This window comes from Moschus berezovskii, chromosome 11 (assembly GCF_049115385.1).
Source record: "Moschus berezovskii isolate FMDL1 chromosome 11, NW_MosBer_1.0, whole genome shotgun sequence".
Classification (NCBI taxonomy): domain Eukaryota; kingdom Metazoa; phylum Chordata; class Mammalia; order Artiodactyla; family Moschidae; genus Moschus; species Moschus berezovskii.
Genome location: NC_142470.1, coordinates 63,703,267 through 63,718,474, shown reverse-complemented (window position 1 = coordinate 63,718,474; position 15,208 = coordinate 63,703,267). Strand labels below are relative to the sequence as shown.

General features: G+C 34.5%; 1 protein-coding gene across 6 annotated transcripts in view; it reads left to right on the top strand.

The window, feature by feature from the left end:
• Positions 1-15,208, top strand: part of SANBR (SANT and BTB domain regulator of CSR) — a 59,412-nt gene that overhangs the window by 16,449 nt on the left and 27,755 nt on the right. For all 6 annotated transcript variants that reach the window (XR_008682529.2, XM_088841410.1, XM_055400812.2 and 3 more), the window contains 6 exons: positions 1,756-1,994; positions 4,835-4,893; positions 6,285-6,445; positions 9,582-9,668; positions 10,800-10,910; positions 13,742-13,865. Coding sequence is in view for 5 of the 6 variants with exons in the window: in XM_088841410.1 (XP_088697536.1) it covers positions 1,756-1,994; positions 4,835-4,893; positions 6,285-6,445; positions 9,582-9,668; positions 10,800-10,910; positions 13,742-13,865 (781 nt within the window). In the remaining variant the exon portion in view is untranslated. The remainder of the gene's footprint in view (positions 1-1,755; positions 1,995-4,834; positions 4,894-6,284; positions 6,446-9,581; positions 9,669-10,799; positions 10,911-13,741; positions 13,866-15,208) is intronic.

Below are 15,208 nucleotides of genomic sequence, written 5' to 3'. Positions count from 1 at the left end.
AAATTTAAAACCCAAAGACAAATCTCTGCCATTAGTTCTATAACTTTATTAAAGAAACTAGATGTGTATTTTAGAATTATTTGGATATAATTACTCGTTATAGAAACATTTAAAAATTAAAATATATATTTCAGTGTAATGCACGTTTTAATAATTTTGTATTGTTTTGTGTATTTTATGTATAATAAACTGAATATATTTTAAGTATTCACTTTTGATGAGTGTTAGCCTTATAACCAATAAAGATAACATTTTCATTATCTCTAAAGGTTCCTTTAGGTATTTTCAGTTTTGATAGTTTTTTAATAACACATATCATAAAATTTACCCTTTTGAAAAGTTCTGGGGATGGATTCTAGAGATGATGGTGGTGATAATTGCATAATAATATGAGTGCATTTACTTTATATACATTTTACCACAATAAATAAAAATTCACCCTTTGTAGCTTATGAATTTTACTTTACTCACGTAGATTTTTTTTAAATTTTATTTTTACCATGACACATATTCAAACTACATTCTTAATATTCAACAAATACTTTTTCTTAGTTGCATGGCATTTGGGATCTTAGTTCCCCAATCAGAGATCAAACCTGTGTCCCCTCCTTTGCAAGGCAGATTCTTAACGACTGGACCACCAGGGAAGTCCCCTCACATGGATTTTTAACTGATAGGTTTGTTTGTGTAGCATAAAAATTTATCAGGTTAATTCTTTACTATTATTATTTAGTATTTCATGTTTTGGTCCAAAAATTCACCGAATTTTCATGTTTCATTATACCAGCCATTATCTGTTTATATTTTGACCGTAATTTCTTTGGAAGAACAGTTTGCAAAGTTGCTTAAATTCCTTTATTTTGACAAAGCGCTGATTCTTAATCCTTTTTCTGTTGCCAGTTTTACTTCAGATGTAATTTCTTTGTGTTAAAAATTTTTGAAGTTCATTTAAGTACACATTAAATTCATATTGTAGATTAGTGTATCTCTTCCTATTTAATCTCTTCCTTTTGTAATGTAATGACATGAAGGCAGTTGTGGATCACACTGGTATTTCTTTTTGAGGTAATATAATTTTCAAGGGCATATAAATTCAAAGAGTATACAATTTTTGAAGTAGTCTTTCTGATATATCATCCAGACCTATTCTTAAATTGTTTTTTAAGTATGTAAATAAGCACGTTGTAGTGTTGAGAGCTTTTCAACCACATTTACTGATTTATATTTATTGAATGCCTAGATACAAGCTTTATAGCTGTTAAAAATAACAAAATAGCTATGCTAATTATTCACTATTCAATGAATAATTTTAACTTTTTCCTATTCATGAATAGTAAGAAAATTCTGGTGTTTCATCTTTATCTACTTCTGTATCCATTACCATGTAAAAGTGCCATTTTATGTTCCTCTCAAGAACTAGAAATTGTAATTTAATTTTTCTTTGTGAATTGGCATTTTTTAAAAACTCTAATTATAATTTGAAAATAATAAGTTTCAAACCTTTTATAAGTTGTATAGTAAAAAAATTTTGTTTTACTAAGTCAGTAGCTTAACTGAAATTAGTCATAGTTTTCAGATACAGATCAGGGTAGAAAGGTGCTAATGTAAACTTCTGAATGTCAAACCTTGTAAAACTGATATGTGGTTAAAACCTTGAAAAACGTCTGGTTCTGATACTTCCAATACATGTCAATATTGTTGGCTCCTCTTCTAAAACTCTAATAATTTCATTTCTGTGTAACATTTTTCATGAAGGCCAAACATGGTGATCCATGTATGTGATGAAGCAAAAAACTTGAAAGAAGATTTTATTTGCCCACGAGATCTTTTGATATCAGAAATGAAGTACTTTGCTGAATATTTATCTGTGGACGCCCAGCGCTGGGAAGAGGTGGACATTTCAGTTCATTGTGACGTTCACATTTTCAACTGGTTGATAAAATATGTTAAAAGGAACACTAAGGAGAATAAAGATTGTGAGATGCCCACTTTAGGTAAAAGACAATCTATTGCTTACTTTGTAGTGAAATTTTTGTGTCAGTTGGTAGTTGCTTCAGGCAAAATAGGAAATGTGGAAAATTGTTCAAACCTTAGTATTTATGTTCAGATTAGTAATCACCGTTTAGGAAACTGATACCTCATTCTTTTTTAGCAAATTTTAGTGAATTTATGGCAAATGGACAGGTCTCTAGATTAGCCATTTTCACTGTATGTTTCGATGATCTACCACTGGTATCCTAAAGATTGTTTTAGAGGGTCCACAAGGTCAAGGGAATCTGCTTAATAATGCCAGGATGTTATTTGTTTTTCCCTCTGTGTTGACATTTGTTCAGAAAGTGCAGAAGTAATAGCGGATGGAACTGTTGGAGCTTTAGCACACAGCAGGGAAGGAGCATCACGTTGTGTGAGGGGCCACTGTGTTGTTCAACTCATGTGCTCATAGTAAAATCAGGAAAAAAAGAAAAGGAAAAAATACTTTCTCTTAGGAATATCCTTGATGAGGCAGTAAAAATGACTAATTTTATTAACTCTTGACACTACATTCTTTTGACATTCTACATGATGACACAGGAAGTGCACTCTTGCTGCACACCGGAGTATGATGGTTGTCTGAAGGAAAAGCACTTGTGCAGTTGCCTGAGTTGCAAGCTAAATTAGCTGCTTTCTTACAAAACCATTTTTACTTAGAAGAATGGCTGACAGACCCTCACTTAAGCATCTGGCAGATACTTTCTTCCTTTTTTATTTTTTTTCTTTTGGCTGTACTGCACAACTTGCAGGATCTCAGTTCCCCAACCAGGGGTTGAACCCGGGTCACGGCAGTGAAAGCTCAGCATCCTAACCACTAGGACCAGGGAATGTCCCAGGCAGATAGTTTTTTGAAAATGAATTAAGTGAGCCAGTCATTGAAAGGGAAATAACTAACAATATTTGTTGCCAGTGATAAAATTCATGCTTTTAAGTAAGAATTAAGAGTTTTGGAAAGCTTGTATCTGCTTCCATGTGCTTGATAGTTGCTCTATATTTAAAGCCTTTTCTTTAAATATTAATAAATAAGACTTTTTATTATAATGTATAATGAAACGTTTCAACATTTGAAAGATCTGCATAACTCAGTAAACCAGTGTCTTTCAAATGATTGATGCATGATGTTAACAAAAAATCATGCATAGATTAAAGATCCATTCTAAGTGCAAGGTAGCTCAGAGGATTTTGAGATAGTAGAATAGGAAATGCTCTTAGTATGATTTTGATTCCCATTGCAACTAACCTTTAAGAAAGACTACCCACAAATTCAGTGTGGAAACAAATGTGAGAATCAAACTATCTGCCCTTAAGTCAGAAACTGAAGAGATTTATAGAAAACATCTTTTCATTTTGTTTTGAAAAATACAGTTGTTTTCATAAAATTATGTTAATATGTAATGAGTTTATTAATTCATTGAAAAAGAATAATGAATATTTTAATTTTTTTCTGTTTTATTTTCCAGTATAGTAAATACAGGTAAATATAACCCACTTAAACAAAAGCTGTCTAGGAATCTCTGTTTTTAAGATTTTGTTTTTAAAAGAGGTCTTGAGAGCAAAAGTTTGAGAACCAATGTTCTAGATGATAAGAGTAATTACTAAGTAATCTTTTTGGGGCTTGTATAGGAAATCACACTGGTGGGGTTTAATATAAGTATTTCTGTGCACTAGAATTACATTTTACAGTAATATCAAAATATTTCTAATTTCTTCAGTTCAGTTCAGTCACTCAGTCGTGTCCAACTCTTTGCGACCCCATGAATCACAGCACGCCAGGCCTCCCTGTCCATCACCAACTCCTGGAGTTCACTCAGACTCATGTCCGTCAAGTCGGTGATGCCATCTAGCCATCTCATTCTCTGTCGTCCCCTTCTCCTCCTGCCCCCAATCCCTCCCAGCATCAGAGTCTTTTCCAGTGAGTCAACTCGTCGCATGAGGTGGCCAAAGTATTGGAGTTTCAGCTTTAACATCAGTTCTTCCAATGAAACACCCAGGACTGATCTCCTTTAGAATGGACTGGTTGGATCTCCTTAATTACATCGCTAATAATCCAGACCTTGGGTCTTAACTGGAATGGGTCATATTATAGTTGAAATTTTTCACCAACTCCTTCCTTTCTTTGCCATTTCTTTTTTGAGAACCTTCCATCTAGAATTGTTATTTAAGGAAAGATTGGGATTACTTATTATAATTATTGTGTACATAGTCCTTTATTTAGGAGGACTGTCTTAGTACTGTAACAGTAAATATCAAAATGTTTCTTTTTCCTTAAATATAACTCATGGAAAATGACTGAGGTTTACTGAAATAATAGCATCAGCCAGAATCCCCTTTCCCTGGCTGTACCTTTGAAGTCTGTCTGTAGGAAGTGACTTTTCATTTCTGCAATAGTAAATTTTCTATTATCTTTAAGAATCTTTTAAATTAAGCATTTGTTCATAACAAGCATTTGAACCACTTTTGAAATAACTTCACTGTGATTTTTGTGTGATGAGTTATATTCTCAATTTTAATTATCCTTTTCCCTGGTTTAGTTAAGGAGGAATTAGCATATATCATATCTTTAGCTGGAGTCTTTTTACTTGATGTAAATCTAATTCCAGGGCAAATTTGCTATATGTTTTCTCTATACCCTAAATTTTAACTTCGCATTTTCTTTCTTTCTTACATATAAGCCATAGTAAGATTTTATTAAATTGTTCTTATTAAAGTAACCTCATCTTTTAAGGAGAGAAGGAGCCTGTTCTAAGGAGATTGAGATGAAAATCAAAAGGAGAATTTAATTTTTTCTCTCTCTCTTTTTTAGAGCCAGGAAATGTCATTTCAATTCTTATTTCTTCAGAGTTTTTGAAAATGGATTCACTGGTAAGTATTAACAAAAGATCCAACTCTGCTATAAACCTGTGCTTGATTTAACATATAACTTGATGTTTTCTTCAAGTGTCTAGAAAATTCAGAGACATCTTCCTAAAGTAGTTGTTGATTCAAGACTGTGATTCATTAGAATAAGCCGCTGGTGCTTGGAGGTACTTTGTTCTATTGGAAAAGTCTTAAGGCTGCTGTGTGTCATTTGTGCAGGATGCGTATAAAGCTGGCAACTTATCCTCAAGGGAGGAGTTAGCTGTTGCATCAGATGAAACTAAACAGAATTAATTTTGCCCCTAAAGGGATTTGGCCATAAAATCAAATTAAAAGAAAATTAGTTGCAATATATATTATTTTACTATTTAAATAATTGGTTTAAGCTTGTACTGCTTATTTGGGGCTTTCATTTATAGTTGAGCAAACTAAGAAATGAATGCCCAACTGCTAAAAGATGTATTTTGTATGTGTAAACCACATGCTTATGTCTGTTGTTAAAAATAGTTGATGAAACATAAAAGCACAATATATACATATCAAACTCTTAACACTGAATATATTTTTCTTCTTTTTCCTTTTATTTAATACATGTCTTTATCATTCCAATGTTTTTTTATGTTTTTTGTAGTTTTAAATGAATATTTGCTTTTAACCTTTGGTAAAACTACACAGAGCAAAATATTCCTTTACTGTGTTAACAGATGTGAAGTTCATTTATTTGTTTGAGGTTTTATTGTATTTTTGTATTTCTTAGTCCCTCCGTCTTCTGTTGTTGGTGTTAATTGCTTCAGGGGAGGGTTATAGAAAAAAAAGAGAGACTAAAAGAGTCTCTGAGTTTTGATTTTTGTAATCCAGGACCTAAAGCATGATTTTTATGTCATAGCAAAATATTTAGAAGAATACATAATTAACCAGTGCTGTTTTTCCCCAAAACACAATCTACCTTGAAAAGTAAGTAAATATACCTGGCATTGAAAAAAGGCAGAAAGCAAGCACAACAGAACTGAGAAAACCCTAAAGTGACTAAAATTGTTTCCGTTAGAGAAATGGAGACGTAAAATTGTCACTAAGTTTAGTAATAGAAAGTCACATACCTGTACCCTTGAGTTTGTGGACTTAAGATTTATATCTGCCACAATCATGAAAGATGTTCATTAAATTGTTGTTCAAAATATTCTAAGAAGTTTGAAATTTTTTCCAGCTATGTTTGTATAAATTTGACCTACTAGACCACTTTGGAACAGTATCATTTAATGCAAACAGGCAGAGCTAAGTTATTGCCTAGCAATACATGGATTAAGCCTTTAATGAATCTTTATCTTTGAAAACTATTGATATGACATTATCTTTTCTGTTTCTATCTTCAACACTTATTTTCTGTGTTTTTTGTTTAGGTTGAACAGTGTATACAGTATTGCCACAAAAATATGAATGCCATTGTAGCAACCCCGTGCAACATGAACTGTATTAATGCAAATCTTCTTACACGTATAGCTGATCTGTTTACACACAATGAAGTTGATGATTTAAAGGACAAGAAAGATAAGTTTAGGAGGTAATTTTTAACATTTAATTTTAAAGGTAATGTTCCTATTAGAATGTGTTATTTTTATTTGATTTTAGTAAAAGTTCTGTATTTAGAATATATTTGGAAATCTATTTCCATTTTATTTTAAATGAATTAAAATATGGGGCTTCTCAGGTGGCTCAGTGGTAAAGAATACACCTGCCAATGCAGAAGATGCAGGAGACGTGGGTTCAATCCCTGAGTTGGGAAGATCCCCTGGAGAAGGAACTGACAACCCACTCCAGAATTCTTGCCTGAAAAATTCCATAGACAGAGAAACCTGGTGGGCTGCAGTCCACAGAGTCATAAAGAGTCCGACGCGACCGAGCAACTGAGCATACCTGCGTAAAGTAAAATATATTCTGAGCTGATGGCTCGAGGTGAAAAATAGTAACTAAATTAGTTACTTTATAAAAGGCGTATATAAGCAGATTACGATGGTGAATTATGTTAAAAATTATCAAGAAAGGGCCTTAGTATAAAGGGGAAGAGTTGTGTGAGATGAGGTCAACAGCATTAGGAACTGTTTAGGTCATACAAGGAGTGTATACTTTATTCTAGGTGGAATGGAAGCAGAGGAGTGGCATGATCTGATTTGTTTTTAAGAAATCAGTGTATTCTGTGTGAAGAAAAGACTATAAGGATATAAGAAGCAAGACCTATTTGAAGTCTAGTGAGGTGGTCTAGTGAGAGATGGAAAGCTTAGGACTAGAGTATAGGCAGGGGCTCTGGAAGGAAGTAGGTGGATTCAGAGTATGTCATTACAAAGATTTGACAGATTTTCAAATGTGGTGATATGGGAAAAGAGAATATTTTAGGATAATTACTAGGTTTTAAGGTTGAGTAAGTGAATGATAGTGTCATTAATAGAGCAGTGACTGGGGTGAGGGGAATCAGAAGATGTGTTTGGATCTTGTTGCTGCTGCTGCTGCTTGTCATTGGGATTGGATCTTATTAAGTTTATTTAATACATTTAATATACTTCTTGGACATTCAGGTAGGATGTCAGGCAGATCTGAGTCGAAGTTTAGGTCAGAGTTCAGGGCTTAAAATAAAAATATGAGTAGATGAGGTTTAAAGCCATAGAACTGAATGAGATTTCCTAGCCAGACCATGTGTTCTCCACCGAATTGCAATGGCGCCTTTACTGTAAATCAGGAGACTATATATGTGAGGTCTCTTTCTGAATTCTCCATTTTGTTCTGTTAATTTCTTTGTCTATACTTTTATCAGTAGGACACTGTCTTAATTACAGTAGCTTTCTAATCTTTTTTTTGGTATCTAATAATCTAAAATTCTGGAGAAGGAAATGGCAACCCACTCCAGTATTCCTGCTTGGAGAATCCCATGGATAGGGAGCCTGGCAGGCTACAGTCCATGGGGTTGCAAGAGTCGGACATGATTTAACGACTAAACCACCACCACCACCACCACCAATCTGAAATTCTCCAGCTTTGCCGTTCTCCAAGATGGCTATCTTAGTCATTTTATGTCCTTTGCATTTCCATATGAATTTTACAATCAGCCTGCCCATTTTCTCTTTCTTTTTCTCTCATATACACACACACATACCTGCGAATTTGAGGGTTAGTATTGAACCTGTAGATTTGGGAAGAGACATCTTAATAATATTGAGTCTTTCCGTTCATGAACATGGTATAACTCTATTTTAGCAGTGTGTTATAGTTTTTAGTATAGAGACATTTTTCCTTTTTTTAAGTTAAATTTATTCCTAGGCATTTGAATTTTTTGGTGCTATTATAAATGCTGTTTTGTTTATTTCCTAATCGTTAACAAGAGCATAGTGATAAAGACTGCCCAACATTTGGAAGATTCAACAAAGGAGAGTTAAGGAGCCTGAGAAGCAAGAGCCAGAGGGTCAAAAGGAAGGCAAAAGGAAAGAGGGTTTCAAAAAAGAGGAAGCAATTAAGTGTTCAAATATGTGGAATGCTGCTACCATGTAGAGTAAGATGAGGACAGAAATGTGGTTGGTTGGATTTAAACAACTTTTTTCCAGATGTTTGCTCTGAATGATTACAGAAAAATTAAGTTCATGTCTAACATGATTGTGTTATGTGCATGCTAAGTCACTTTAGTCATGTCTGACATTTTGCAGCACCATTGATTGTAGCCTACCAGGCTCCTCTGTCCATAGCATTCTCTAGGCAAGAATACTGGAGTGGGTTGCCATACCCTCCTCCACAGGATCTTCCCAACCCAGGGATCGAGCCTGCATCTCTTACATCTCTTGCATTGGCAGGCGAATTCTTTACCAGTAGCATCACTTGGGAGGTCCAGATTATTATATTATGCATAATAGTAAAGTGTTAACATTTATTGAATGTTTAATACTATGTCTAACACTCTTTTAAAACACTATCTCACTTAACCCTCTTAAAATCTTCAGTTCAGTTGCTCAGTCGTGTCCGACTCTGCTACCCCATGAATCACAGCACGCCAGGCCTCCCTGTCCATCACCAACTCCCAGAGTTCACTCAGACTCATGTCCATCGAGTCGATGATGCCATCCAGCCATCTCATCCTCTGTCGTCCCCTTCTCCTCCTGCCCCCAATTCCTCCCAGTATAAGGGTCTTTTCCAGTGCGTCAACTCTTCGCATGAGGTGGCCAAAGTATTGGAGTTTCAGCTTTAGCATCAGTCCTTCCAATGAACACCCAGGACTGATCTCCTTTAGGATGGACTGGTTGGACCTCCTCTTATGCATTTGAAATTAGTAGCCCCATTTTCTAGATGGAGAAAAAAAGTTTCAGAGATTTTAAGTTGCCAAAGGTCGTGTATGAAATTATTGGTAGACCCAGGATTGTTAAACTTCCCAAATCCTCAATCTGGAATTTTCCTAACAGAGAACTGAAAGAGAGGGAGATATCCATGTGTCTCATTTTTCTTGTGAAAATTGATTCTTGATCAAGCAATTCTCCTTAGTAGGTTTACTTATTTAGAGCAGTAAAAAATGTATTAGAAATTCCCAAGGAAGGACTCTCTAAGGACTTATTAGTCTTATTTTCTACGTGTGCAAATAGGTCAGTGTTTATTTTCATCACTATCAAGTAATTTTGGTAAAGTGGATAGAGAAAATTAATTTGTTGGTCATTTGTTGTTACTAGTAAACTTTTTTGTAAGAAGATTGAGAGACTGTTTGATCCTGAGTACTTGAATCCAGATTCTCGGAATAATGCAGCAACATTATACAGGTATATTTTTCTTTAGTTTGCTATATATTGCAGCTAAATTCTTTAACTTTAGTACATTTGAAATTTTCTTCTTGAATGTTTTTTGTATTGTCTTTCTTTGTTGTTTTTTAATTTTTATACAGTTTTAAAGGTTACTTTCCATTTACAGTTATTACAAAATATTGGCTATATTTCTTATGTTGTATAATACATCCTTGAGCTTGTCTGATACCCAGTAGTTTGTATTTCCCACTCCCCTACTCCTATTGTGCCCTTCCCTACACTTTCCCCGCTGATGATGTCCTCTATTAGTCTGCTGCTTTTTTGTTATATTCACTAATTTGTTGTATTTTTTAGATTCCACATATAAGTAATAACATACAGCACTTGTCTTTCTTTGTCTGACTTATTTCACTTAGCATAATGCCCTCATGTATGTTGCTGCATATATGACAAAATTTCAGTTTTATGTTCAAGTAGTATTCCAGTGTGTGTGTGTGTGTGTGTGTGTGTGTACTCACCACATCTTTATCCATTCCTGTGTGTGTGTGTGTGTGTGTGTGTACGTGTACTCACCACATCTTTATCCATTCCTGTGTGTGTGTGTGTGTGTGTGTACTCACCACATCTTTATCCATTCCTCTGTGTGTGTGTGTGTACTCACCACGTCTTCTTTATCCATTCCTCTGTTAATGGACATGGGGTGTTACATATCTTGGCTGTTGTGAATAATGCATCTGTTAACATTGGGGTGTATGTATCTTTTCAAATTAGGTTTTGTTTTTTTTTTTATGTATACCCATGAGTGAAATTGGTGGATCATATGGTAGTTATATTTTTATTTTTTTGCAAGACCTCATACTGTTTTTCACAGCGGCTGTACCAATTTACATTCTAACGATGTACAGGTGTTCCCTTTCTCCATATCCTCACCAGCATTTGTTATTTGTGTTCTTTTTGATGATGTCCATTCTGACAGGTGTGAGGTGATAGCTCATTGTGGTCTTCATTTACATTTCCTTGATGATTAGATGTTGAACATCTTTTCATGTCTGTGTTGGCCATCTATATTTCCTCTGTGGAAAAATGTCTGTTCAGTTCCTCTAGCCATTTTTTAATCAAGGTTTTAATTGTATCTTTGTGTTATTATAGATGCTGTTTGTGTAGGAAACTTTTAACAAAAGAAACAGAAAGAAGAATTCCTTGCATTCCTGGAAAAATCAATGTGGATCAGCATGGAAATATTATATACATTCATATAAGGTGTAGTGAAAATAAAATACAGCTTCTTAAATGTGAATTAATGGTGTATTTATAAAGCAAAACTACTTCTAAAAGGAATGGGACAACATTTTTTCTTCATGTGATCCAACTTTGATTTAGAAAGATGGTACTTTCGAAACAAAGTTGTTGTAAAAGTATATTTTATCTTGAAAGATGTTCTGATCGGTGCCATTAAAATGATTTTTCACTGATAGATTTTAAGTGTTATATTGAATTTGACAAGAGAACCAGATTTATTTTCAGATGAATTTTAGAGTGAGGCAAATTGTCTTTAAAATTGGATTTTCTGTATTTAGTCTTCATACTTCTTCAGTATTATATTAATGTATAGTTCTTTTTCATTCCCCTTAAGTTCAAAACTAGTTCTCATCCTGAGTTGGAGAGTAGGTGGAAAGGGTTATAAATAGGAATAATGTCTCAGGAAAACAAAAATGTTAAAATATATTTGTGTGTTCTCTGACAGTATCCTACTGCTAGTGATTTATTCAGAGAGGTAATGTTGATTTATGAAAGCACTTAGTAAGGACATTGATTGCTGTATATAAATAAAATAAGCACGCAAATGATTAAATGAGCTAAAATATGTCTGTGTATTTGTATCAAACACAAAACATATTTTGTATTTGTATAAAACATCTGTATAAAACACATCTAATTGATTCTGAATGTTCGGTCTTTGAGAATGTAAAAGAATATGTAGTGTGTGTTAGTTGCTTAGTCATGTGCAACTCTTTGCAACCCCATGGACTATAGCCCACCAGGCTTCTCTGTCCATGGAATTCTCCAGGCAAGAATACTGGAGTGGGTAGCCTCCAGTATTTCCTTCTCTAGGGGATCTTCCCGACCCTGGGATCGAACCCAGGTCTCTTGCATGACAGGCAGATTCTTTATCATCTGAGCCACCAGAGAAGCCCAAAAGAATGTATAGTTGCACAGAGAATTGATAGTAAATTAAATAAGAAAAAAAAAACAGGTTATAAAACAAGACTCAAGGGTCTTCCCTGGTGGCTCAGTGGTAAAGAATCTGCCTGCCATGCAGGAGACACAGATTTGATACCGGGTCTGGGAAGATCCCACCTGCCGTGGAACAACTAAACCTGTGAGCCACAACTTCTGAGCCCACAGGCCATAACTGCTGAAGCCCTAAGTCTATGCTCTGCAAGAAGAGGGCCCACCACAGTGAGAAGCCCATGCACCACAACTAGAGAGTAACCCCCCTTCTCGCCACAACTAGAGAAAAAGCCTATGCAGCAAGGAAGACCCAGCACAGCCAAAAAAAAATAAACTTTTTTTTAAAACAGAAACATGTTCATTAACTGTGGTGTTACCTTTGAATGATAGTATTATGGATGATTTTCATTTGCTTTTCGCTTTTCTTCCTTATTAAAAATGTGCAGTACTTTTATTAAAGAAAAAACCGTACAAATGTTAATTTCATATTGTGAACATTAAAACAGAAATCTAGAGGAAAAACATGACATTTGACTCTAGTATTAATAGCACAGTCAACATTAAAATGTTTCATTTTTCTCTTCATATAATAAAGGGAATATAAGCACTTGGGATTTTATACCTTTTTATCTTGAGACTTGACTCGCCTTTTGAAAATTACTTCCATTTTGACAGCAATAACTTAATATTACTGTATGAAAAAACAGAACTAAATTTGACATCTGTTTTGTTGTTTTATTCAAAGTATTTTTCCTGCAAGTTAGCTGTTGATGACATTTTTTAAATGTCTTTAAATAACTTAAAACAGATGTAATTTGTAATAACATGATGGCATTTTGTTGTATGTTGAACTAAAGACAAAAATAAAAATAATTCAGAAAGATTAGGGACTTAGAGAAGCATAGGAACTTGTTACGTGTAACTATAGCAAATGGAATTTTAAGTCTTGTCTTTTTAAATTTATATCATTGAACTTAAAAATGTGTATTACTGAGACCTGATTGTATATTACTTTATTATTCCATTACTAGAAAATAATTTTGAAAATAATGTACAGAACTGATACATTAATGGAGTGTTTAAAATTATCAATAATTTATGATGTGTACAATTAAATATGTTCCATTTAGTGACATATGCTTAAGTCCCAACTGTTAGCCTGCTTAAACTGTGTTTATTTTTAAAAGAAACTCCATACCTCTCTTTTCTTTTGGCTGTGCTGGGTCTTTGTTGCTTTGCACAGGCTTTTTCTAGTTATGGAGAGCAGGGGTACTCTTTGCTGTGGTGTGTTGGCTTCTCACTGCAGTGGCTTCTCTTGTTGCAGAGCACAGGCTCTCGGCACAGGGGCCTCAGTAATTGTAGCACGTGGGCTCAGTAGTAGCAGTGTGTGGGTTCTAAGACAGGCAGGCTTCAGTTATTATGGCACACAGGCTTAGTAGCTGCAGCTCACAGGCCTTAGACCATGGGCTCAGTAATCATGGTGCATGGGCTTAGTTGCTCTGTGGCCTGTGGGATCTTCCTGGACAATGGATCAAACCGTGTTGCCAGCATTGGCAGATAGATTCTTAACCACTGGACCACCGGGGAAGTCCTTAAATTATATTTAATTTATAACCCTTTATCTTGAGTAGTAAAATAATTTGGCATTCAGTCTGTGACACTTTTCTGTTGTCCACAGGAAAAAAACAATAAAATTCCCAAATGAAATTTTATCTAGCATTCAGTATAGTCCCTTCCATAGCCGTCATTTGGGGAGTGTTCTTGAAAATAAGCCACAAATTTTAAAATATTTGTTTAAAACAAATTGTTTATATTGCTTACTTGTGAAATAATGTAACAACTGAGGCTCTTTTCTCTAGAGATAAGACTTGGGATGTTCATGAGTATTTGAATAGTCTTTTTGAAGAATTAAAATCTTGGAGAGATGTATATTGGCGCTTGTGGGGAACAGTCAACTGGCTAACTTGTTCAAGATGTTATCAGGTAAGTTGTTTGTTTTTTTAATATCCTGTTGTGTAACCACTGAGAGCAGGCTCTTTTGACATATGCTATTTAATTAGTTAGGATGTGTTTGTACAATATCTGGCATCTTTTTAAGAAACTAGTGGCAGAAACAATGGTGCTGTGAAACATTGCTTGCATCTGACCTCATTTCTCTTACTGTTATTCTTCCTCTTTTTTATTTCCATTGCTGAAACAATCAATGACTTGATGAATTTTTATAAAACCAACAGGTTTTTAAGTGATTGAATTCATTTTTTTCAATGGAAAAAAAATACAGAATTCTTGTTGCCTTTCATTTATTTCCAGCCACTGTCTCTCTGTTAGCCCATAAATTTCTTTAGAAATTCATAAACACCTTTGCAGATAGGATGCTATTGAGCTGTGCCCTTCTTGTTATTAATAAATTGTGTTACCAAAAATGTTTTGTCCACTTCTTCTAAATGAAAGCTTAAAAGCACAAGAAAACTTACAATTTGAAGGTCTTTATAATAAATCCTTTTATAAAATAATTAGATCTTTATTGGTCACAATCATTCCTAATTAGTCTTATGTATAAATTCAGAGTGTTCTGCATAAAATATTTTACGAATCCTGTAGGTCTCCCTGCCCCCTCACTTGGGTACTCATTTTCAAAGGAGTAAGGCAGCACAGAGAGCAGCTTATTAGAGCCATCAGAGTGACATTTTATTCAAACTGTGTAAGTTTCTTCCCAGTGACTCCCTATGTCCTCACAGTTTTTAAAAGCTTGATTAATTGAAGTATAATTTACATACAGTAAAATGTATCCTTTTTGTGAGGTTTGACAAACTGATACAGTCGTATAGCTACCACCACAATCAAAGCATAGACTACTTCTGTCATCCTTAAAAATTCCCTTGTGGCTGTTTTTAGTCAGTTCCTTGTCCCATCTCAGCCTCTGACAGCCACTGATCTATTTACTGTCTCTGTAATTTTGACTTTTCCAGAATGTCATATAAATAGAATCATACAGTATTTGGCTTTTTGAGTCTAGTTTATTTTATGTAGCAAAATGAATTTGAAATTTATTCACATTGTTGTATCTGCCCATTTGTTCCTTTTTAGCCTTAGGTAGTAGCCCGTTGTAGGAATATACTACAGTATGTTTATCCCCTTACCAATGAAGGACTGCAGGTGCTTCTAGTTTGGGGCCATTATGAAGAAAGCATCTTTAAACATTCCCATACAGACTTTCGTGTGAATATGTTTCTCTTGAGTATTTACCTAGAAATAGGATTGCTGGGTTGTATGGTAAATGTAAACTTAACATTTATACCATACCTAACAGTTCTCCAAAATCCCTG